This window comes from Cervus canadensis, chromosome X, assembly GCF_019320065.1.
Source record: "Cervus canadensis isolate Bull #8, Minnesota chromosome X, ASM1932006v1, whole genome shotgun sequence".
Taxonomy (NCBI): Eukaryota; Metazoa; Chordata; class Mammalia; order Artiodactyla; family Cervidae; genus Cervus; species Cervus canadensis.
Window position 1 is genome coordinate 13,429,399 of NC_057419.1, and position 25,612 is coordinate 13,455,010.

The window sequence follows — 25,612 nt, forward strand, 5'->3', positions numbered from 1 at the left end:
GGTTTCGCCTCTGTATACCCAGGTCTCACCTGGGACCAGGCACATAGTAGGTGCTCACTGAAAATGCCTGCTCCTCTCTGCTGCATTTTCATTTTAAGTGATCCTCTTCTCCCTTGCCTTCCAGGGACAAGCAACAGCAGCACCCCCCAGGAGCTTGTTAGATATGCAAATTTTCTGGCCCTACTCCATCAATTGAACCTGAAGCTCTGCGGGTGGGATCTAGCAATCTGTCTTAAGCCCAACCCCCTCCCCCCCAAGTGATCTACTTGAGAAACACAGCCTTAGAGAAACAGGAGCGAAGCAGTTGTCTCTTTCTGGCTGTTTCAGGACCATTGCTATGTTCTTGCGGAACAACAAAGCAGCTGAGCAAGTGAGGAGCCTGCCCCAAGGGAGGTTTGCTTCTACTGTCCTGCTTTCTCACCCCAAGACATACCGAAGGCTCTCTGTACTCAACTGCTGTGTACTTGCCCACTGGCTTTCCCAAACCTTGAGTCAGTAACCTCAATTTTCCCTTCTCCCACTTTAAGCAGAAAATTAGTGCCAAGTCAACGGCCAAAAAAAAAAAAAAAGGTGGACTTAAAAAATCTAACCTAGCGGTTTTCAACTTTGGCTGCACACTGGAATCACACCTGGGGAGCTCTCAAAAAAAAAAAAAAAAAAGAAAGAAAGAAAAAACTCAGACCAATTAAATCAGAGTCTCCAGGGGTGTGCTCTTCGTTGCTGTTATTTTTTTTTTTTTTAAGTTCCCAGTGTAATCCCATGTGGCAAAAATCTAGCAGAGAATCAAGGCTGTGGTCTTGGCTTGGTAGTATTTTCTGTATAAAATAACCATGCCCCAAATGTTGGTATTTTGGGAGTAAGACATTTTTCCTCTCTGAGCTTCCTCTACCCCAAACCGCCTGTGCTCTCCCCACATGTGACTGTGAAGCCAACAAGAATGGGAGTGTTAGTGCTGGGCGCACAGTCAGGGAGCTGCCTGCTATTTGGGGTCCAGTCCTGGGGGTCCCAGGCAACACCCCTTAGCAGAGAGGGTCCTCCAACATTTTGACTTTGGGTTTCAAGAGCGAAGGAAATATATGTGCTCTGAAACTGCTCGTTACCCTGTATTTGGTGTGTCACAGAGGTGAAGGTTCTGACAAGTAAGGCGTTTAACTGGACAATGCGTTTTCACTTTGAATAAATGTCCAGCATTCTGCCTTGGCAGGCCAGCCAGCCTTAAGGCAGATGAACTAGGTCATTGTTTCTGCTATAGTTTCCCATGCAAATGCAGCTCTGCCAGCAAAGAGCAGACTTGCAAACCCTTGCATTAGCAAGCTCTCCGGCTCCCCCGCTCCCTGGCAGTGCTCAGCAGATGGGTCCAAAGAGATGCACATGACCAGGGTCAAGACTGAGGCAGCGCTGAGACCCTCAGCAATCCACCCCTCCTTCCTGTAACAGCCTCTGCACCGCGCCCTGCCCTGCCCCAGCATCACCACCAAAACTCCCCTCTCCTGCTTCCGTGGTTGGCAGGACTGTGGCCTTATCTACCCAGGGCCCCTGTGGCCCTGTCATCTCCTCCCACCATCATCTGGTCCTCTGAGCTGGATCACCAGGGCCACAGCCAGATCCATCAATTGGTCCCATCACACCTCTGCAGTCTTAGCTCCCACGACCTCATGGAGCTCTATCATCTGTCCCAAAAGGCATTTTCCACCTCCACCTCTTTTGGACTTTGGCTCCCTTGGACTTGGTCTCTTTCACTCAGAGCTTCCACTTGATGCTTCCTCTGATAACCACTGGCAGAAGTGTACTCTCGTTGGTTCCAATAGAGCTGTATACCTATATCTGTTTTAGCACTCTACTCATTTACCATGATTGTTTTATAATCCCTTCTCCCTCAATAGACTATATGTTCTTGGTAATCTATTTCTTACTTTTAAAAACATATAGATACAGAGTTTCAAAATACCTGGCAACAGTAAGTGCCTAGTTAATACTTCCTGACTCTACCAAACAGGGATAGAATGCAAGCCACAAATGCACACCAAATATAAAATTTGAAATGTCTAGTGGCCACATTTTTCAAAAAAGTAAAAGGAAAGTGGTGAGGTTAATGGGGTGTTTTTTTTATTGTCATTTTATTGTTCTATTTTTTAAAAATTGAAGTATAGTTGATTTACCATGTTTCAGGCGTATAGCAGTGATTCAGGCATACATATACCTATCTATTCTTTTTCAGGTTCTTTTCCATTATAGGTTATTACAAGATACTGAGTATAGTTCCCTGTGCTAGGTCCTTGTTAGTGATCTATTTTATACAGTTGTGTTTGTCACTCAGTCGTGTCTGACTTTTTGTGACCCCACGGACCACCATTGCCACCAGGCTCCTCTGTCCATGGGATTCTCCAGGCAAGAATACTGGAGTGGGTAGCCATTCCTTTCTCCAGGGGAATCTTCCCAACCCAGGGATCGAACCTGGATCTCCTGCATTGCAGGCAGATTCTTTACCATCTGGGTCATTAGAGAAGCCCATTTTATATAGAGGTTATCATTAATAGTACATTTTATGTAACCCAATACCTGCAAAATATGATCCCTTCAACATTTAATCAATGTAAAAAGTGTTGAGGTATGTGATGTTCTTTTATTTATTTTGTATGAGGCCTTTGGAATGTGGGAAGAATTTTACACTTACCGCACATCTTATGCAGACTGGCGGCCTTTCAAATGCTCAGTAAAGCTCGTGGCTACCACAGTGGACAGCACCGCCGAGAAGCTGAAGTAGTGCCCTGGAAGTTGAAGGTCAGCCTTTCTTCTAGGCCTCTGGGCAGAGTGAGAGGAGTCCAGGATTCTCCTGAAAAGCTCAAAGGACTGTGAGAAGGGAGGGCCCATCAGAAGATAAACAGCCACCAACTGACAAGAAGCTTGGGGGCCCCCAGGGCACAGAAGCCTGGCCTGAGGGAGGGGACAGGTGTGGGCCAGGCGAGGGGCTCCTCAGGACCGGAAGGGGCACCTCAGGACCGGAAGGGGCAGAGCGGCGGTTCCGCCGGTTCAAGACAAACACAATAAAGGGAGCTCTTTCAAAGAACAGACCCACTTGATGGTGACTTGCTCCCACTCACTTTCACTACGTGTGTTATGGGGTCAGAACGGACAGGTATGACAGATACAGGAACACACCCTTTATGAGTGGCCATTAATCACAGCCTCACAGCTGGGCTAAAGGAGAAGGCAGGAAAGTTTCTCCTCTTCAGTAAATACACCATTTACAAATCCAGTGAGAAGCAGCAAGTGAAGTTCTTTCTGAGGTAGAACAAGTAACTTTGAGTGTCAGAAGCAGCATGAGAGCCAGAGGAGGTAAGGCCGACCCTGGAGCTTTTAAGCAGAGCAAGCATATTCAGTTCTTTGAAGATGTAATGTTCCAGAAAATGCAAGGGAATGGCCTGAGCTAAAACCTCCAAAAGGGAGCAGAAGTTTTTCAGAGAGATTTTCTCAATCTATTGCAAAATAACCAGCATTAAAGCCATTTAAGGAAAATACTGTACATTTAGTTTCTTTATATTCCTCTCTGGGTTTCTTTGCTGACAGATAGCACCGGTATGTGGAAGAAAAAGCCAGGGCAAGACTGTTTTCAAGGCGGTTACTGGCTCAGAAAGCAGTGAGTATCTGGGGGTGGGGGTGGGGAACACACTTCTGATCTAGGGACTGACTGTAGGGGTGGGGAGACCCCTGCTCAGGAAACCTTTTAAGGTGAAAGACAGAAGGAGGTAATCATTTAGCCCCGCAGAGCTGTAATAGTAAAACCCTGACCAGCTCAGTTCTTCAGCTCTGCTTTCCAGATTTATTTTGGTACAGATAAATTCTTAGACTGAGGCAAAACAGACTATGTACAAACTGACCACTTGGGTTGTTTTTATTATTTAAGAAAATTCATCCAGCAATTATAATGGTGTTTTTCTAGGCCCTGGATAATCCTTTCGCATTTCTGCTAATAACTGCAAAATAGCTTCATGGAAGAGTTATCAAAATATGGAATGACTCTGGGTATTTTTAGCAAAGGAGACTTTTTAAAATAAGATTTTCACTTAATTTATGTTCTCACTCAGTCATCTTAATGTTTCAAACCAAAACAAAATGAAAAATCCTCCATAATGTTTGAGATCTTAATGATTTAGATCAACACTATCAGTCTATACCTTCTCAGTAGTTTAGATAGATAGATAGATAGATAGATAGATAGATGGATAGATAGATTCAACACTTCAGAGCTGGTTAAATATGAAATAACACATAAAATAGTGGACCACAGCGTAAACAGCAGCCTGAATGCCGACATTATACTGATGAGACAAACATGCCTTACAGTATCTTCAAAAAAGCAAATGCCTTTTCAAATTAGAAAAAGCCACTTAAATATATGCTAGATGACTGAAAACACATAGTTAATGATAAGAAATTTTGTTAAATACGAAGCCAGAAAACAAGCAAACCAACTGACCTAGTAAAAATAATGACAACCTTTTAAACAAAAACATGAAAATATCTTTCCCCTTTTCTGAGTGGGGAAAACAAAAAGGCTCCTTTGTATAAAACACCCAGTGTCAGAACTATACCCAGGGCCCCAGCTGTTCAAATATTTTACTGCCAACAAATTTCACAGGCAAGTATGTTCCCCTTCATGGAGGTTAAGGTTTCTCCTGGGTTGGATATTAGAACTTGCTCAGTGTCTAGACTTTTCCAGACTGTTACAAAATAACTTCTAGTCTAACATATGTCTTTGAGGCTGACACTGAGCCTTGACTCAGTCTGCTTTATTCTTCATCAATTTGGAAAAGCCAGTTACCTGTCCTATTTTGCTCTCTGGGAAATGGTGGGTCAGCCCCATGGACACCTTCCCCCCATATTCCAGGGCAGCTCTCATGGGGTACAAGTCACTGTTGTAACCCCTAGGCCTCCCACCAGTGGTGTGCCAGACAGGTTAGAGGCCACAAATGTAATTTGCATTTTCAGATTCCTCTTCTAAGGAACGTTGTGGAAAAGCTTTTCCATGGCTGTGGTTCCTGAAGTGAAGTTAATAGTATGTTGGAAAACATACACAGACAAAAACCCAACTCTGGATGGAGGAATCTATGAAAGGATTAGAAGAGCTATTCTAATCTGATGAACCTAGATTCTCACATTCACCACATGTACCATGACTGGCTTTGTATGCTGACTTTTCTGAACTCTTCTCAAAATATAATTTCTAAACAGTTAAAAACATGGCTCATGTCAAAGATTTTAGCCAATAACATTCATGATGGAATCAATGAGACTATAAAGGTATTTCAAGAATTGGAGGAACTATGTACTTACAGGCATTAAAGAAGAAGAAAGTTCAAATGAGATTACTGGTTTATATACGAAACTCTTCAAAGTCCTTCAAGGCAATAAAACTTTTTCATAAAAATCTTTGGGGTTATCTTTCCCACCCATCAGGGAGGATTAGCATCTCGACCAGACAACACATACATGTTAACAGATAACTTCACAGAATCTGGGATCCTATTTAATAAAGAGTAAATAGCAAGTCACACAAAGGTAACTTCCCACACCATGTACGTAGTCCTGGGGTGAGCTTGTTAAGCAGAGTTAATGACATTGAAGGGAGAGTCTGAGCCCTCCTGGCCTTATTTCCAAAATTTAGATCATTTTTCTTAACACTTTACTTATTATTACTTTCCTGCTCTATTTTGATTCATAGTCAAGATGATAGGAAAAATATACTGGCAAGTAAACTTTATCATGTGCAACTCTTCAATACACATCAGACATGTGAAGAATGCAGATGGATGCATTTTGGGGGTGAGGGTAGGTGGTGTTGGGGAAGGAGACGCAGGCAAAACTGAACAATCAAGGTAAGTGGCTTTATAAAAACTCTAACTGTAATTACAGGCTTAATGTGCCCCATCAGAAACTGATACACTGGTTTGAAAGCAGCCTGTTAACTGCGTTTTGACTGTAAACAGCACACTTTGCTAACGGAGAATGCACATGCGCTTTTTTTCATAGAAAAGAGCCTCTTAGTTTGTTGTGTTGTGCTCAGTTGCTCAGTCGTGTCTGACTCTTTGCGACCCCATAGACTGTGGCCCACTAGGCTCCTCTATCCAAGGAATTTTCCAGGCAAGAATACTGGAGTGGGTTGCCATTTCCTAATCCAGGGGATCTTTCCAACCCAGGGATCGAACCCATGTCTACGGCATTTCCTGCATTGCAGGCAGATTCTTTACCACTGAATCACCTGGGAAGCACCCACTCCCCCATCCCATGTTCTTTCTACAATGCTATAAATGTGAATTGTCAGTGGGCCGGAGATCAATTGACAGGAAACAGAACAACAGATAGGGAGGTGGAAAGCTGCGGTTTGGAGCCAGGCCTATGGTTGGTGTGGGGAGTTGGGGAGCTGCTGGGAACAAAGGAAGGGGAGTGAGTCAGAGGTCGTGACCTCCCAGAAAAAGAAGTGATCTTGAACTGTTAGAACTGAAGCTGAAGAAGGTCTCCGGAAGTGGAGGAGCCCCTGCGGTGAAGACCGGAGGCTTGAGGGGCAGCCAGTTCAGGAAGAGGGGAGCTGCCCTAGAGTTCCAGGGCTGGATACTGAGCTGGGTTTCAAAAACTAGCAGGAAAAATGCCTCAGAAACAGGGATATCATCCGGGGCCAGGGTGATGGGAGCGTTCCATCCTTGCCTAAAGCGTTAGTCGCTCAGACTCTTTGTGACCCCTTGGACTGTAGCCCGCCAGGCTCCCCTGTTTGTGGGATTTTCCAGGCAAGAATACAGGAGTGGGTTGCCATTCCCTTCTCCAGGGGATCTTCCCAACCCAGGGATGGAGCCCAGGTCTCCTGGATTGCAGGCAGATTCTTTACCATCTGAGCCACCAGGGAAGCCCTAGCCGAAGAGTACTATTTCACTGAAATGATTTTGAATCACTGGTGCATGGTGATAATAAAAAGCAGATTGATGCTTGGTTTTCTTATTATGTGGACGTCAGTGAAGATCACCCAAAAGAGAACAGACAGAGGCTCTTTATTCAGAGCAAGGGAGTCAGCCACTGTCTCTTACAGAGATTCAAAGACAGGGACAGGAGGGGGAGGCTTTCTTGTGAAAAATAAGATTCCACGTGTGCCCTGATGGCAGTGTGTTGACATGGGGAAATTGGAGGACAATAATTAGAAGTGGCGCATATAATGTGATTGGTTCAGGGAGCATTCTTGGCTTACTCTGGTTGATCTTGGGTTGGAAGTCAGGGCCAAAAACAGGGAAGCTGGCAGTCAGTGACCAAGTCCTGATGATCTGGGTCGATGGCTGTAGATGTTATGGTTTGGCTTGCTGAGCTGGATGCTGCAGAAACTGTGGATGAAAGTTCTTTTGTTATATATGGACTGGCCACTGTCCATCTGTATATTCAGTCTCTCAATTGTTTCCAAATACTGTACTTGCATTCCTTTATTGTCTGCACCCTGGCAGATAATGGTGTTAGTAAGCCATGGCTATAAAGATATCTGGCTACAGTTGTACTAATGTTGAACTGAACAGGGAAAGATGTTAAAAAAAAAAAAAGGAGAGAGAAATTAGATTTACCTGGTAGCCATGGGCAGGACATGTTAGCACAGAAGAGACTCAGCTACGGAATGATTCTGACTTGGGTTTTGGTGATGCACAAACTGAGCCAAGATATTCCTGGCTTGACCACAGTCTCTTGCACTTTTACTTGTAACTCCCAGTAGTTCTCAAACCTGTCTGCACATGATGATTAAAATCACAATCAATCAAATCAGAATCTTTGAACATGGGTATCAGAAATTAAAAAAACAAAAACAAAAACAAATCAGATGATTACAATGTGCAGGAAGTTTTGAGAATGAGTGCCCTAGTAGCCATTGCTACTCAAAGTTCGGACCCCCACCCACCAGTAACATCTGTTTTGCCTGGGAACTTATTAGAATTGCAGATCCCCAGGCTGCACCCTCCATCTACTGAGTCAGAATCTGCATTGTTAACTAAGCTCCAGGTAAATAGCATTCAGATGAAGAGTTTGGGAACCACTGTTAAACCCTTGGTTCAGCATGGCCTCTCTCTGAGGAGAAGCACTAGGACTATACCCCATTTTGCAGCCCAAGGAAAACATGCCTTCTCCCCTCCCCCACCTCTTTATCTCACTGCAAATACTGCTAGAGGTGGAAACACAGGCCTTATTTTGGAGAAACTGGGAAATCTGTCACCAGCGCTAGAGTGTTTGAAATTAAAAAGCATAGTGTGCTAGTGGACAGTGCAGTTTCTTATCAAAATGCCCAGAAACTTAAGGGAAAAAAGAGCCAAAGGCAGAAGCCTCCAAAATACTAATTTTGTCTTTTCCCAGAAAACTCTTTTAGCTTGAAGAGTCAAAGAATACTCTATTACATTTGTCCAAATAAGCCAGGGTCCACAAAAAGACCTCTGACTTTTTCATGTTTTAAAAGTATGTTTATGAGAGAGAAAGGATTTAGAATGAGATTCAGTAAGAATAATGAAATATTTTGTCTTCCTGTGTGTGGAAGAGCTAGCACCCAGATATTCTTATTTCGGATGTGAGGATATGAGGTTAAAGTTTATTGACAAAGATCTTAAACTAAATCAGAGAAAGCATGGTTATTTCTCTAGAACTCTACAAAAAGACAGACGCTAACACTATAAACTCTATGTTTAATAAAGGAGTTAAATTGTGAGGGTATGCAGCAAGGAAATAATACCAAATGCTAAGTCAAATCCTCAGGAAGAAATGAAGAGAACCAAAAATGGTAAATAAGAAGGATTATGCAACAAACTACAGGGACTTCCCTGGTGGTCCAGTGGCTAAGACTCCACATTCTCAAAGCAGGGGGGCCGGATTTGATCAGGGAACTAGATCCCACATGCTGCAACTGAGATTCCGTGTGCTACAGCTAAGACCCAGCACAGCCAAATAAATATTATAAATAAATAAGAATAATACTAAAATATATAAACAAATAACAAGCCGATACCACGATTTCTTTTAAAAAAAACTATAAATATATACTTGCTTTCATTTTATCTCTCAGCGTCTTTAAAAGATAAGATCATATAAACCAATAATTATAACAATGTGTTGTTTGGTTTCTAACATATATGGACATACTATGTATAGCAGTAATAGCACAAAATAGGGGTAGGGAATGGAACTATAGAAGGAAAAAGGCTTTTATATCTTACTGGAATTAAGTTAGTATATCTGAAGTGGATTCTGATAAATTAAGAGGCGTTTTGTAAGTTCTAGAGCCATTAATGACTTAATGTAAGCCTTAAGAAGAAAACTAAGATAAAAAAATTTTAAATATCATTAAAGAAATGAAAATAATACATTAGAAAATATCCACTTACTATAATAAAATGTAGTAAAGAGGGAAAATAGGAACAAAAGATACCAGAGGCATATGAGAAACAAACAAAACAAAATGGTAGATGTAAATTCAACCATATCGATACTAACTGTAAATATAAAAGGATTAGACAATACAATCTAAAAGCCGTGTCTGTCAGATAAACAAAACAAGATCCAACTGTGTGCTGTCCATAGGAGACACACTTTAGATTCAAAACTGAAAGGTATGTTAATGTTTAAGGATGGTAGTGGGTGTTGGCGGTAGGTGAGAACATTTAATCTACTATATATTAGGCACTGAAGTACAGTGACTTTTGGCCTTAACTATAGCTCTTTTGGGGCTTCCCTGGTGGCTCAGGGGCTTGTAATGCAGGAGCCACAGGAGATGTGGGTTCAATCCCTGGGTCAGGAAGATCCCCTGGAGGAGGACATGGCAACCCACTCCAATATTCTTGCCTGGAGAATCTCATTGACAGAAGAGCCTGATGGGCTACAGTCCATAGGGTTGCAAAGAGTCAGACATGACTGAAATGACTTAGCATGCCACATGCACAACTCTTTTGTTATGAAAGACCCTAGCCTTCTAAGATGAGGACAATTTCAGTTCCTCCAATGAACAGCCTGGAAGAGTCAAATACCCTCCTCTCCTAATCAATTCAAAGATGAGAGAAAAAAGGTGAGGCTAGAAACTATCAAATTATAATTTTCAATAAGGTAAAAACATAGCTAACATCCCTATAATGAATAAGCAAGTTTTAAAGATTTATTTAACTCACAAATGAGGGAGCCAGCAGTATGGTATAGGTATTCCAAAGAAGAATACCAAAACTTAAGCATTTATAGTCTCTGAAAGAAAGAATGCTGAAATAAGATCTCCAAGTTAGAGACAAAATGATAAATATCTGATGGTGCAGTAAGACCATAGTACTTTTCTACTAGTTAGAAATCATTTCTATCCTTAGTTGACGAAAATCTTTTTCAGTTTATCAATTTTTGTACAAGTTAGCATTCAATTTTATAAAAGCCTGGGTATAATCAAGCAAAACATAAGTCAAAGCTGCCTACATTATCTGCCCTGTAGGTAGGCTTATAAAAACTGTTCTAGAATGGCATTGAAAGGGCGCACTGTAAATCTTTCTGGGTTCCACATTTGGGAACTTTTTTTTTTGTTAACAAAAGTAGATTCAATTGTGGAATACCTTTTAATATAACAGCAACCATCACCTGGCTAATATTTACTGCTAGCTCCTTTCCAGGTTCTCCATGGGTCACATTACATATCTTCACATCATTTCCTCCTCACTGCAAAGCTAAGGGATGGGCCCCCGTGATCCGGGACCTAGCTCCAGCCCTAGCCGTGGCCTGGCAGCCCCGGTGTCGCTCCGGAGCGTGGCGGCAGCTGACTGCGCGTTCACGACCCGCTGGGAGCCGCGAGCCTCGCCGCCGTTATGAACATCCGCAATGCGAGGCCAGAGGACCTGATGAACATGCAACACTGCAACCTCCTGTGCCTGCCTGAGAACTACCAGATGAAATACTATTTCTACCATGGCCTCTCCTGGCCCCAGCTCTCGTACATCGCCGAGGACGAGAATGGGAAGATCGTGGGGTACGTCCTGGCCAAAATGAAAGAAGACCCAGACGATGTGCCCCATGGACATATCACCTCGCTGGCTGTGAAGCGTTCCCACTGGCGTCTTGGTCTGGCTCAAAAGCTGATGGACCAGGCCTCCCGAGCCATGATCGAGAACTTCAATGCCAAATATGTCTCCCTGCAAGTCCGGAAGAGTAACCGGGCAGCTCTGCACCTCTATTCCAACACGCTCAACTTTCAGATCAGCGAAGTGGAGCCCAAATACTACGCTGACGGGGAAGATGCATACGCCATGAAGCGGGACCTTACCCAGATGGCCGATGAGCTGAGGCGGCACCTGGAGCTGAAGGAGAAGGGCAGGCATGTGGTGCTGGGCTCCATCGAGAACAAGGTGGAAGGCAAGGGCAACTCGCTTCCGAGCTCAGGAGAGGCCTGTCGTGAGGAAAAGGGCCTGGTTGCGGAGGACAGCGGTGGTGACAGCAAGGACCTCAGCGAGGTCAGCGAGACCACAGAGAGCACCGACGTCAAGGACAGCTCAGAGGCCTCTGACTCGGCTTCCTAGAGCCCGCACCTGCTCCCCTCCCTGTCCTGGCCTGCCCATCCCATCCTCACCGCAAGAGGTTTCACAATAAACTTCACCCAGTGGACAAAAAAAAAAAAAAAAGCTAAGGGATGGCTGGCTAGTGATTAATTCCAGTTTAGGATGAGAAAATTAAGTAAAATAAGTAGTTTTTCCAGATAAAATAAGTAGTTTCTTCAAGGTCATGTATCCAGTAAAAGGTGTGGACATAATTTGAGTTTGTGGGTTCTCACTCTAAAAGGCTACACATCTCACAAAAAGGGTTTATTTATTTATTTTATTATTTATTTTTGGCCGCACAGGCTCTTCGTTGCTGTGTGCAGGCCTTCTCTAGTTGTCGAGAGTGGGAGCTACTTTCTAGATGCAGTGCATGGGCTTCTCATTGCAGGGGCTTCTCTTCTTGCGGAGCACAGCCTCTAGGGCGTGCGTGGGCTTCAGTAGTTGTGGCTCCCAGGCGCTAGGGCACAGGTTCAGCAGCTGTGGCACACGGGCTTAGTTGCCCATAGCATGTGGAAGATTCGAACCCTTGTCCCCTGAATTAGCAGGAGGATTCTTATCCACTGTGCCACCAGGGAAGTCCCACAAAGAGGGTTTCTAAAATGTCTTTGTATCCACAATAGTGCCTTTAATAGTATATATGTTCAATATGTGTTTCTGGTGAATTCCCTGAAAATTCAACCCATACAAGAAACAATGAAGTAATAATTCTGGAAGCTCCTTTCTTTGGTGCTTCTGTACAATTTCTCCCTCTCTGAAGGAAATTCTTCTCTTTACTCAGATTTCTCTTCTCCTCCCACAGTTAAAGGTACAGAAAGTCACATGGTGATTGCATCACTCCAAGATACCAAGCAAGTTAGGACCAAGTATGGACATAAATCTTCATTCTTTATCACAAAGTACTGGCAGTGGAAATGTACTGGCCCATGTCAGGGGTTAGTTTTAAAATTCCACCATCTATTTCATCGAGACATCTAAAGACTTCACAGACAATAATCATTCCTTAGATCAACTGAGGAAGTGAGTGGGCATAACCTAACATTATTATTTTTCTGCAGATGGGAGAATAGATAGGCTACGCAAACCTGAGGTCATGGAGCAGCTCTTTGGAAGAATGTAGAAAAGAGAGCCAACATTTTCAACTGAAACCTAAAAAGTTTTATCTATCAGACAATCCCTCTCAAAGCCGTTTTCTTCCATTCTGATGTCTCCTTTCTTAAGGAAAAAGGATGCCAAAAAGATGACTGATTAAAAATGGAGGAGAGAAAATACTGCAGAAAAAGGATGTCTCAGACATGTGGGGCAATGACAATTTTCTTGTTTTAATCAACAGTGAATGCTTTTTCTATTTCCATGCTAGTGATCCCATTCAGCAAGATGTTATCGCCAAACACCTGGTAGGTGTCATATACTCTTAACACTGCCCTGTGGGAATCCAGAGCCCATATATGATCATGTGCTAGAGAAGACTTGAAGTTAGTAATCAAAATGGTTCTGTCTGGATGTCCTTTTCCATAAATGATTCACTTAGAGATCTCTTTCTGGTTAAGCAGTTTGAATGTGTGCAGGTGTTCCGCACAAACTGGCATGCCATTGTTGTCAAAGTCAATCTTATCTTCAGTAGCACCCTTGTAATGAACCAATCTGATCATTCTATTTCGTGGCGCACAACACAACACCTGGCTTGTGCCCCAGTAGACAGCTCAGATAAATGACAAAGGCAGGGCATTGGCGAGCATGGCGCTGACCCCACTTGTCCTTTATCTAGACAATCAGAGCTGGTCTGCATTTGGAAAAAGCCTTGATGCACAGGCATGAGCCAGAGGAAGGGAGGCTAAAGGATGCAGAGGATAAAGAGATGAGAGATGCAACAGTATTGGCAGCTTCTCAATCAGGCAGAGCAGATGGCTTTGTGGGTCAGGCAATCTGTCACAATCACTCAGCTTTGCTGATGCCTGGTGGAAGCAGCCATAGGTCAGACACAACTAAATGGGTGTGACTGTGCCTTAATAAATCTTTATTTACAAAAAGAGGTGGCTGGCTGGATTTTGCCTGCAGACTGGAATTGGCCCCCTGCCTGAATTAGAGAACAGGTGCTCCCCGCCCCATTTCCTTACCCTATGCTGTGACTTCAGAACCGCAAGATGATGATCTGAACTGGGAGTGTCTTAACCTTCTCATCCCGGATAGCTCAGTTGGTAAAGAATCTGCCTGCAATGCAGGAGACCCCGGTTCTATTTCTGAGTCAAGAAGATCTCCTGGAGAAGGGATAGGCTATCCACTCCAGTTTCTTGGGCTTCCCTTGTGGCTCTGCTGGTAAAGAATCCACCTGCAATGTGGGAGACCCCGGTTCGATCTCTGGCTTGGGAAGATCCCCTGGAGAAGGGAAAGGCTACCCACTCCAGTATTCTGGCCTGGAGAATTCCACGGAGTGTATAGTCTGTGGGGTTGCAAAGAGTTGGACACAACTGAGCAACTTTCGCTTTAACCTCCTCAACACATCTCAGAAAGTGGGCGCCTTCAAGATCTTTTTTTACAGTTAGGCAGATGGGTACAATCGGAACCCGTCCATGTAGCCTTGCCCAGATTACAAAATTAAAAAAAAATAAAAGACATCGCCGGCCCCCTAGAAGCTCAGCATCTTGTCTGGGAGGCACAGCCCTGTTGCTGTGTGTAGCTGAAGCTCATTTGATTCTGATGCTGGGCTGTGCCCCCTCTGTGTGCCGGTGTCACCCGCGGCTCAGTCAGATGGCCCCACAGTTCTCTGGGGTTGGGGAACATGGCTCTGCTGGGCAGGGTCTGCATTTGAGAATGAGGGCCTCCTTAAATTTTGTGTCCTAGATGTGTAACTTGCCTCACCTTTGTCCTAACCCTGGCTAGAAGCTCCAAGGGGCACGTGGTACCTTGGCCATTTTGCTTGGCTCTGGCCCATGTACACACAAGAATGGTAACAACCCCCAAAATGACAATTGTAGCTTATATGACACACCATTGCCACTTTTTTTCAGGGACTTCATATAGTTTGCCTTAAAATCATTTACCAATTTGCTAATGATCAGGCACTTGGCTCCCGGAATTATTACTCCTTACAACAAGTTCTGCAAAACAGGCATGACTCCCATCTTACAGCTAAGGAAAGTGAGTGGCATCAAAGCCACACACCTCACTCAGGTTCATACCACTGGTCAGAGGTCGTGTCAAAGTTCCAAAGTAGACTGGCCCAAGTCATACACCTCAACTGGCTATTTTTCTCACCACACCGGATATTTCTATAGGAAGACAGAAACTGACAGCTACAGGTGTGGTGTAACTTGAGGCCATCCAAACAGAGGTTTGCTCTATTAGATCAGCAGTGACCTGAAATAATCCACGTTATGCAAACACATTAGTGCCAGCTTTTAAGGGAAGCGCAGACCTTGGAGTGTTTGCAGAAGATGGAGCTCATAAAAAGGCCTCGTGAATGACTAACTGCAGTTGAGAGAGATCTTATAGGTGGGGCAGGGTGGATCTCCACCCACAGAGAGCTGCAAAACCTTTCACTAGAAAATTCTGTTTTAAGGCCCAGTGAGGCAGTTTAATCTTTGTCCGTTTTCTAGGAAAATGATGATTTTATATATTTTCTTTTTTGTAGATGAAAAAGTGATTTTATTGCTAAACATGGCCATTGTGAAAATCTGTTCAGAGCCTCAGGAGTTGCTCCAAGTTTTTGACTGCAAGGAAAAAAAAAAAAAGACATTATTCAATGGAACCGTTATCCTTTGCTTTTTGGAGTGGGCCATATGAAAGTGGAGGTCAAAACTGCCAAATGCTGGTAATTTCAGATGGTTCAACCCAATATCTAGGTAAAAGGAGGTCTGGCAAACTTTTCCTGAAGGGCCACATAGTAAATACTTTAGGCCTTGCCAGCTGGAAATAAGGCCTCTGCCTGCTACTCACCTCTGCCATTGTACCATGAAACCAGCCATAGAAAATATGTAAATGAATGGATGTGGCTATATTCTAATTAAGCTTTCCTTACAGAAATGAATGGTAGGCTAGATGTGGCATGCAGGCCACAGTTTACCAGCCCCTGATCTAGAGTTTGTTCTTCGAAGTTTTGGTTTTGTTGTTGTTCACCGCTTTTGTTTTTGACAATATTTTAATGTTATAATAATGAAGATTAAAAAAAAAAATCCTAGATGGTGCAGATCTTCTCTGAAGGGCAGAGAAATGGGTTGGCTGTGCTGCAGACATATGACGAGGCCAGCTGTTTTCACTCTACATTGTTAGTTGAAAGAGCTATCCGGTCTCATGACAAGTTCCAAGCTTCAGTGTGGTATTTCAAAAATAGAACTTGTTGCTGAAACATCTCTGTCCTTAAGCATTGGGAGGGGATGCTAAAGCAATATCATGTGCCAAATACATTACGTGTCTAATACTGTCATTAGGTAATACATGAGAATCTCTGATTTCTGTATCTAAATATTTAATCATGTGCGTGCAAATAAGAACATGGTGAATGGATGCTGAAAGAATAAATAGATGACGAATAATATGGCTTCACCTGAGTGTACAGCAGCCAGTGGTCCCCAACCTTTTTGGCATCAGGGACCAGTTTTGTGGAAGATAATTTTTTCACACATGGTGGTAGAGGTGTAGGGGTGAGGGATGGTTTCAAGATGATTCCAGGGCGCTCCATTTATGGTGCACTTTATTTCTATGATTATTACATCAGTTCCACCTCAGATCATCAGGCATGAGACCCCGGAGGTTGGGGACCCCTGTGCTGGAGGGTATCAGCGTGTGTATGCTGACTCACAATGGCATTATGATCACTCTCACAGGGTTGAATTCCAGGTCTAGGTTCCCTATTAAACCTTGGGCAACTTGTTTAGACCATCCCACTGCTCCTCCGTCATCTATAAAACCAGAAGGCTGAATGAGATCAGAGGGCTCTAAAGTCTGATATCTCTGGGGCCAGGCTGATAAGGAGATAATAAGCACAGGGTACAACATCAGATGTTAAGTTGATTCTACTAGAATCTGCTTTCTTCTGTGGGTTTTAAACCAAAAGACTAAGTTTTTTATAGCAGTTTTAGGTTCATGGCAAAGTCAAGGGGAAGATATGAAGATTTCCCACATACTCCCTGCTCCCACACGTGCACAGCCTCTCCCAACATCAATATTCCCCCACCAGAGAGGTATAAAGGTCAACAGCTGGTAAACCTACACTGATGCATCATTATCACCTAAAGTCCACAGTTCCCGCGACAACATTCCAGTTCACTCTTGGTGTTGTACATTCTAGGGTTTGGACAAATGTATAATGACACGTATCCATCACTATAGTATCTTACAGGGTATAACAGTGTCACTGCCCTGAAAATCCTCTGTGTTCCACTTAGTCATCCTTTCCTCTCCCTTAACCCCTGGCAACCACTGATCTGTTTACTCTCTCCATAGTTTTGCCTTACTGAGAATATTGTGCAGTTGGAATCATACAGCACACAGCCTTTTCACATTGACTTGTTTCACTTAGCAACATGCATTTAAGGTTTCTCCATGTTCTTTTTTTTTTTTTTTTTTCCCTTTCATGGTTTGGGAACTCATTTCTTTTTAGAGCTGAAAAATACTCCATTGTCTGAATGTACCACACTTTGCTTATCCATTCACCTACTTAAGGACATCTTGGTTGATCCCAACTTTTGGCAATGATGAATAAAACTGCAATAAACATCTGTGTGCAGGATAAGTTTTCAGCTCCTTTGGGAAAATTCCAAAGGGTGTGATTTTGGGGTGGTATGCTAAAGGCATGCTTAATTTTGCAAGAAGCTGTCAACCTGTCTTCCAAAGTGGCTGTACCATTTTGCACTCTCACTAGCAGTGAGTCCTGCTGCTCCATGTCCTCGCCAGTGTTCTAGATTTGGGCCACACTAATAGGTGTCAAGAGGTCTCTCACTGTTGTTTCAATTTGCATTCCCCTGATGACATGAAGATGACATAAAACATCTTTTCACTTATGCCGCCTTTCAGAAAAAAGTAGAAGACAAACAAAACCACTTGTGAAGTTCATCTTGGCTCATGAGTTGATCCCCTGGATTAAAGTAGGGTTTATCCACTTCAGCACTACTGACATTGTGTGCCAGATAATTTTTGGCTTGGAGGGCTGTCTTGTGCTTTACGTTTAGTAGCATCCTTGGCTGCTACCCATTAGATGCCAGCTGTGCCCACCTCCACTCTCCAAGTAGTGGCAAGAGAAAATGTCGCCAGGTATCTACAAGCACCAGAAATACTGCAAATTGTCCCCATGGGGGCAAAATCACCCCTGAGTGATAACCACCGAGGTTGTGAGGTTACTACAGAAACGTGGGTTTGAGGCATGAGCTATTTCAGTGCTATTCAAATTGTGGTCCATGGACTCACAGCATCAGCATTACTTGGTAGTGTCTTTGAAATGCAAGTTCATGAGCCCCCCTCCATACCTATTGACTCAGACTCTGTTGGGATAGGGCAGTGGAATCTGTTTTAGGAGGCCATCAGGGTGACTGAGGCTCACTGAAGTCTCAGTAGCACTGGGGTAGATTCTTAGGGGAGCAAGTCAAGCTCTTGCCCTGCTGAACGAAGGTAAGATAAATGGGGATGATTAGGATTTTGACTGACAGAGAGCAAAATGCTGGAGGAAGAAAAATAGAAGTGCATTTCATTTTTCATCAGTGAGAAATAAAAGAAGAGAAAGAAAGACTAGATTTTTAAGGCATTTGATGAATGGTCTTTAAGGATTTAAATAACATGGATTTCCTGAGATGAACATTGTTCACTGCCAATCTGGACAGCCATACCTCGCTTTATTATGCTTTGCAGATATTAAGCATTTTACAAATTGAATATTTGTGGCTAAAGGCTCAGATGATGGTTTGCGTTTTTTAGCAATAAAGTTTTGGTTCTGGCGGGGGAGGGTTTTTTTTTTTTTTTTTTAATCTTTTGTCTATACCGAGCAGCATGTGGGATCGTATTCCCTGATCAGGGATCGAACCCACACTCACTGCACTGGAAGCCTGAAGTCTTAACCACTGCCCTACCAGGGAAGTCCCACAATAAAGTATTTTTAAATTAAGCAATGTACATTGATTTTTTAGACATAATGCCATTGTACTATACTTTAATACAGTATAGTGTAAACATAAGTTTTGTATGTACTAGGAAACCAAAAAAGTACATGTGACTTGCTTTATTGCAATATTACTGTAGTGTTCTGGAACCAAACCCACAATATCTCAGAGGTCTACCCGTGTATAGTATCCAGGCTCTCTTAAAACATTTGGACCACCATGTCTATAATGAATAGATGCCAATCACAGGGGCTGCCTGGTCCAGTAGAATTCCCCCCCGTGATTGTGACTCTGCCCCCTCCTCTGCCTCTCACTCACTTTCTCTTCACCTCCTACCTACATCTCTTCCCCCAACCAAGAGTGAGCATGTGACTCAAGCCTGACCAACCAGGTTCCTCCTTTCAAACAAGCTCTAGTAAGTTGGCTCCTGAGAAAGACTCCCACAAGCAGAGAGAAGCAGAGGTAGAAACAGGGAAAGCTGATGATACTGGAGCTGGTTCCAGTTACTCCTACGTCCTTCCTGTGGTTTGCATGTGAGGGCAAGTAAATGCCTCCTCTTTTTGCCTTAGGTTATCTGACTCAGCTTTCTGTCACTTGCAACCACAAAGCCCTGACTGATACACAACTCAGCAACTGTAATCTGGCAAACAGGATTGCCTAGCACCTGCTGAGGATTATGTCCTGGATTTAGGATTGCAAAATACATTGTAAAACAATCCTAATCCATTAACTTTTCTTTTGATTGACAAATTCCCGTGAATATTTATCACAGGGACATAAAGCTAAGAGAGATTTTACATATTATTGTTTTGACTTGATTATGAAAAAGGTTTTCCCTCTATTTCTGTCTCTGCATTGCTTTAGAAAAAAATAATTTCTATAATGTTTAGATCTTTTTTGTTTAAAGAACTAGACCTCATGAAATAACCTAGAGTGAGGGGTGCTGGGGTGTGTGTGTGTTAGTGTATGTGTAATAACTGTTCATTGAAGGAAATTGGAGCAATCCAGGAAGGAAAGGGAAGAAAATTAAACTGATCTACAATCCTACTAATCAAAGATAAGCATGATTAACATTTTTTGTTTCTTCAATTTCTTTTCTTCCACATAGAAAGTTTAAAGTCCTATGTATTGCACCTCCAGAAATCATCAAACACACCCAGACGTACCTATTAGGCATGCTGAACTATGCTCATCTCTTTACAAAATTAACCTAATGGTATCTTTCCTGTGACCTCTTGATATTTATAGTCTAAACCAGGGATCAGCAAGCATATTTTTGTGAAAAGCCAGGTAGTAAATATTTCAGGCATTGGGAATCATATAATCCTGTTGCAACTACACAACTCTGACCATTGTAGGAGGAAAGCAGCCATGGATAGTATGTAAATAAGTGGGTGTGGCTTTATTTCAATGAAACTTTATTTACAAAAACAGGCATGCAGGCTGAGTTTCCCATCCCTATTCTAAACAAAACCAACAAGTGAGCATTTTAATGCCAACCAATAAAAGCAGTCTCCTACCTTAATCTACCATCATTTCACTTGGTAAGGACTGAGAAGGACAACAGTATTGTCCTGTAGGGACTTCCCTGGTGGCTCAGACGGTAAAGGATCTGCCTACAGTGCAGGAGACCTGGGTTCCATCCCTGGGTTGGGAAGATCCCCTGGAGAAGGAAATAGCAATCCACTCCAGTACTCTTGCCTGGAAAATCCCATGGATGGAGGATCCTGGTAGGCTACAGTTCATGGGGTCACAAAGAGTCGGACATGACTGAGTGACTTCACATTATCCTGTAGAGACATCATGAGAGAAAAAGATGAACAAGTGTTACTGGGAATAAAGTCTATACTGTCAAATGTTCTCATATCCACAGGGACAAATACATACCCTGGGAAATGCTTCCAGGACAAGAAGCCAAAAATGATGGTCTCAATGCTCAGATTCACAGTTAGCACTAGAACTTATCTTGAACATCTGCTAGCAAAGCCAGTGGAAGCTGTGCTAGTTCTTATCTATGAGACAAAGTCTTGCTTCTCTAACATGTATTTCTTTCTGTGAAAGCTAAAGAAATAGAACACTGCTGGGCCCTGATGTGGCTGACACTCCCTGACGCCCCACTGATCACACCAAGTGGTCCCCAGTTTCTCCTGGTTCTAAGGGACGTGAAGATGAACGGGAACCTTGCTCTGGATCAGTTCTGGAACTCTCCAGACATTGGAATTTCCCTCGGAAATGGGTCAGGAGAAGAAGGGTAGGCACTCGGGCCACTTCTCGGCCCCTCACTGGAGGATTGCTGATTTCCCAGCAAGCACTGGGGCAGAGCCAGCTGCACTTCTTTCAAAGGGAAGAGCTGATTCCCACAGGAGCTGGCTTGTTGGGGAGTCTTGCTTTTCCCTGACAGGGCTGACTCATGGGCTGTACTGTAGCCAAGACACCCTAAGAGCTAGCTCAGAAAGAGAAGGCTGTGATAATTACTCCCCAAGGGCAGCAGAAACTTGCTCCTGAGGATTCATTCTCAGGAGCCACAGGGCACACTCTGGGAGTGAGAGCTGGAGGATGGTTGAAAGCTGAGGCTTTTGGAAGGGACCCACAGGAGAGGGTCTCGAATAAGAGCCTGACATGGGGAAATGACAACCAAGCTTGGAACGTCTACGTGGGAGGTGGCAGGAAACCAAGCCAGGACTGGAGCTTGGGAGATCACGATTTGGGGTTTGAGAAAGAGCAGGAAAAATCCAAACTGTCTTTGAGTTTGGCCCTTGAAGCCTAACCCAGCAGAGGTCAAGCAAATCCCCTAAAGTGGAGGCAGCAGCCTGGTTCTCCAAACCTTGATTCGCATAAGAATCAGTTGAAGAGATCAAAATGCAGATGCCTGTACCTTCCTTTCAGGAATTCATACTCAGTGAATGTTAAAGAAGGGCTTTGGGATTTACATTTTAATCAACATTCCAGGAGATTGAGATGCACTGGTCCTTGAACCATGCTTTGAGGAAGACTGGACATAAAAAGATAAAATTATATCTTCTCTTCTATCATACCTATAACCATCTCAGTGGTAGCTAGGCCACCAACCTGGACCTTTTCACTTCCGTAGTCTTTTTAATCTTAAAAGCCCTTTTGCACCTACTGTTGTTGTTCAGTCGCTCATTCATGCCCGACTCTCTTCAACCCCATGGACTACATCACGCCAGGCTCCCCTGTCCTTTATTATGTCCCAGAGTTTGCTCAAACTCATGTCCATTGAGTCGGTGCTGCCATCCAACCATCTCATTCTCTGTTGCCCCCATCTCCTCCTTCCCTCAATCTTTCCTAGCATCTGGGTCTTTGCCAATGAGTCGGCTCTTCGCATCAGGTGGCCAAAGTATTGGAGCTTCAGTCCTTGTAATGAATATTCAGGGTTGATTTCCTTTAGGATTGACGGGTTTGATCTCCTTGCTGTCCAAGGGACTCTCAAGAATCTTTGCACCTATGACTTGCTATAATTTTCCTCTAACAATGTTTTGAGGTGGGAATTTTTATAGAAACTTTACAGGCAAAGACGCTGAGGCTCACAGCACTTCACGTATATTAGTAAGTGTCCACACTCACTGCTCAGGCCACAGTGTCAGTGCCACGTTACATCAGATTCTTGAGCGAAAAATGAAAAATTATGGAATCTAGAAATCCTGCCCAAATCTCCTGGGTCTTCGGGGACTAGATGACTTGGCCCTAGAGACTCCTGTCTGTCTTATGCATAGAATGCATATGATATGATGATAGCCCCGGCAGAGATGAGCTCTTTAAATGTGAGGAGAGGGTAAATGGGTATGAAGGCACTAGTAAAAAGACCAGTGCTTGCACAGCTGCTGGCCCAGCTCACAGAGTCTAGGGGCAGAAACACCAGAGTTGGCGAGATTTACACCAGCAAAGAAGATCCAGGAAGGACCTGTAGTCAGTCAGGGGAAGCGGATGAGATGTGGGTTTCTTGCCACTCCCCATTACCTCGGCCTGGATCCTTCAGGTGCAAGTAGGAGGTTTTAGGGTCAGCAGAGGAAGCAAGAACCACATTGTCTGGGTAGACTTAGGGTAGAACCCACCATCTCTAATGGGTGTCTGGTCTGCCCTCAGAATTAAGGCAGGGAGTGATCTCAGTCTTGTAAAGAGTCCTTTTCTCATGTTTACCACCTAGGGATAGGGCAGTGTGGACAGTGCTCGGTTCCCTGTGTCGGGAAGATCCCCTGGAGAAGGAAATGGCAACCCACTTCAGTATTCTTGCCTAGGAAATCCCATGAACAGAGGAGCCTGGTGGGCTACAGTCCATGGCGTTGCAAAAGAATTGGACTTAGCAACTAAACAATAACAACAAACCAACATCAGGAGCAGGAGATCAATTTCCATCATTTTTTTTTTCTTACTGTTTTCTGCTTATTTCAGGCTATTTGCTTTACTAGAAAGTAAAGATGTACAAGAGGCTTAGAAAAAAAACTAAAAGCTATTTAATTCTGATAAATATTCTGTATTAATTTATTAATCATTAACTTATCTCCCTATTCTCTTCCAAAACAATTTAAAACAACTTAAAAAATACAAGTAGTTGTAGCAGATTTTATTTTCCAAAAAACAGCCACAGAAATACTTCTCATCCTTTCCACAATTTTGTCATACTCCTACTTAAAGAAGGATTTGATATTCACACTACCATATATAAAATAAACAAGAAGGACCTACTGGATACAACAGGGAACTATATTTAATATACTGTAATAACATAGAAAAGAATCTGAAAAAGAATATATGTGTGTGTGTGTGTGTATATATATATATACACACACACACATACATATATATGGACATAAGTTTGAGCAAACTCTGGGAGATAGTAAAGGACAGGGAAGCCTGGCGTGCTGCAGTCCATGGGGTCGCAAAGAGTGGGACATGACTTAGCAACTGAACAACAACAATATATATATAACTGAATGACCTCTGTTGTACACTTGACACTAACACATTGTAAATTAACTATAAATCAATTTAAAAATAAAAATTAATTAAAAAGAAAGAATTGATTTCCTTTCTTTGGGAAAGACTGTGAGACAACCCTTAGGAAAGAATGTAGCAGAAGTGACCTCCAATAGTAGGTCATAAAGGGCAATATAACATCTCTGCCCAGCTTATCCTTATCTTGGGAGGCTCACCCTTGGCAATCAGCCACCATGTTGGCCATATGGAGAGATAACATGGAGGCATTCCGCCCACCGTCCCAGCTGTTTTTTTCTTCCGGTCTAACAGCCGGCATCAACTTCCACATATCTGACTGAGCAAACCTTTGAATGATTTCAGCCCATTGCCTTTGAGGAGCCCCAGCTGATGCCAAGTGTAACAGAAACCAGCTATTCTGTCAAGCCATCCCCAAAGTGTCAGTGAGCAGAATAAATGCGGATGCTGTCTTAAGCCACTAAGTGTGGAGATGGTTTGATCTTTTGCACTAGATAACTGAAACACTACTATAATCTTATTCCGCAGTTATGAGAGTTAGGTAAAAGGAAAATCAGATTAGAAAAATAATAAGGCAAGGAATAAGAAGAGTGTGGAGAGAACCAAAGCTTTATTAGGCTCTGAAATATGAGGGTTTTGTTGCTATTATTTTTGCCTAAGCTTTCTGGTCAAAAGGAACATACTTTAAGGCAGTGCTTCTGAATCTCAACTGTGCTCACAAATCACCTGAGAATCTTGTTAAAATGCAGAGTCTGTACACCCGAAACTGACTCAAAACTATAAATCAGCTATACCTCAAGTTTTTAAAAATGCAGATTTTAATTCAACAGGTCTGGGGTGGAGCCCAAGATTCTCTATTTCCAGCAAATATCCAGGTGTTGTCAAAACTTCTGTTGCCAGAACCACACTTTGAAAATTTAAGTAGGTCTGTCTGACATCTTTTGACAACTTTTCTGCAACACATAAAAATGAGTTTCATGAGCTGTTTCTTAGAAGGACCCTTCATCATATAATTAACACATAAGGCAGAAGGAAATTTGTTAAGTGATCCATGCAGGGTACAAGCAATGAAGATCAAGTACAAAGCTTGCTAGGCTTGGCTCGGTGCAAGAGTAGGTTTTAGAATACCTGAGGATGGACTTCATTTCTTTTAAGCAATCTTCCAACAATACTGTTTCTTGTAAGTATGCTCTTTTTTGGCTGCACCGTGTGATATTCAGGATCTTAGTTCCCCAACTAAGGGATGGAACCCATTCCCCCTGCATTGGGAGCACAGAGTCTTAACCACTGGGCTGCCAGGGAAGTTCCTTATAAATGTACCTTTGATAAGATTATCAGAGCAGACTGTTCAGGGTTAATGTCCCTGATGAGAACACAGAGCCAGACATTTTCTGTGGCCAATTAAAGGATGATTCATAGGCTTCAACCATCAAAAAGAGGGTACAGTTTGGTTCATCTTAAGATATGAAAAATGCCAACTCAAGACAAGTGTTTGAATGAATGTCCACACATTCATCATGATGTCACACAGCCATTATGTGAGGAAGGCAAATTAAGAACATGTCGGTGGAAAAGATCAATATCTCCCTCAGCAAACCACTCTGGACTACTCTAGTGAAAGTTGCTCAGTTTTTGCAACCCCATGGACTATACAGTCCATGGAATTCTCCAGGCCAGAATATTGGAGGGGGTAGCCTTTCCCTTCTCCAGGGGATCTTCCCAAGCCAGGGATCAAACCCAGGTCTCCCACATTGCAGGAGGATTCTTTACCAGCTGAGCCACAAGGGAAGCCCAAGAACACTGGAGTGGGTAGCCTATCCCTTCACCAGCAGATCTTCCCGACCCAGGAATTGAACCTAGGTCTCCTACACGGCAGACAGATTCTTTACCAACTGAACTATCAGTGAAGCCCTGATGACCATTCTAAACTACTGACAAATGAATGGCCAAGACCTCAAATGTGGGCCACTCTATGCTCAGAGGAACCCC

General features: G+C 43.2%; 1 protein-coding gene across 1 annotated transcript; it reads left to right on the plus strand.

The window, feature by feature from the left end:
• The first annotated feature begins 10,720 nt into the window (after positions 1 to 10,720).
• On the plus strand, positions 10,721 to 11,646 carry LOC122434775 (N-alpha-acetyltransferase 10-like). The gene has a single exon (XM_043458475.1). It carries the CDS (start codon positions 10,842 to 10,844, stop codon positions 11,547 to 11,549), a length of 708 nt encoding a protein of 235 aa, XP_043314410.1. The 5' UTR covers positions 10,721 to 10,841; the 3' UTR covers positions 11,550 to 11,646.
• The last annotated feature ends 13,966 nt before the right edge of the window (positions 11,647 to 25,612 follow it).

What these genes read in the sequence shown, in the direction of transcription:
- LOC122434775 (XM_043458475.1), top strand. Translation starts at nt 10,842, where the DNA reads ATGAACATCCGCAATGCGAGGCCAGAGGACCTGATGAACATGCAACAC.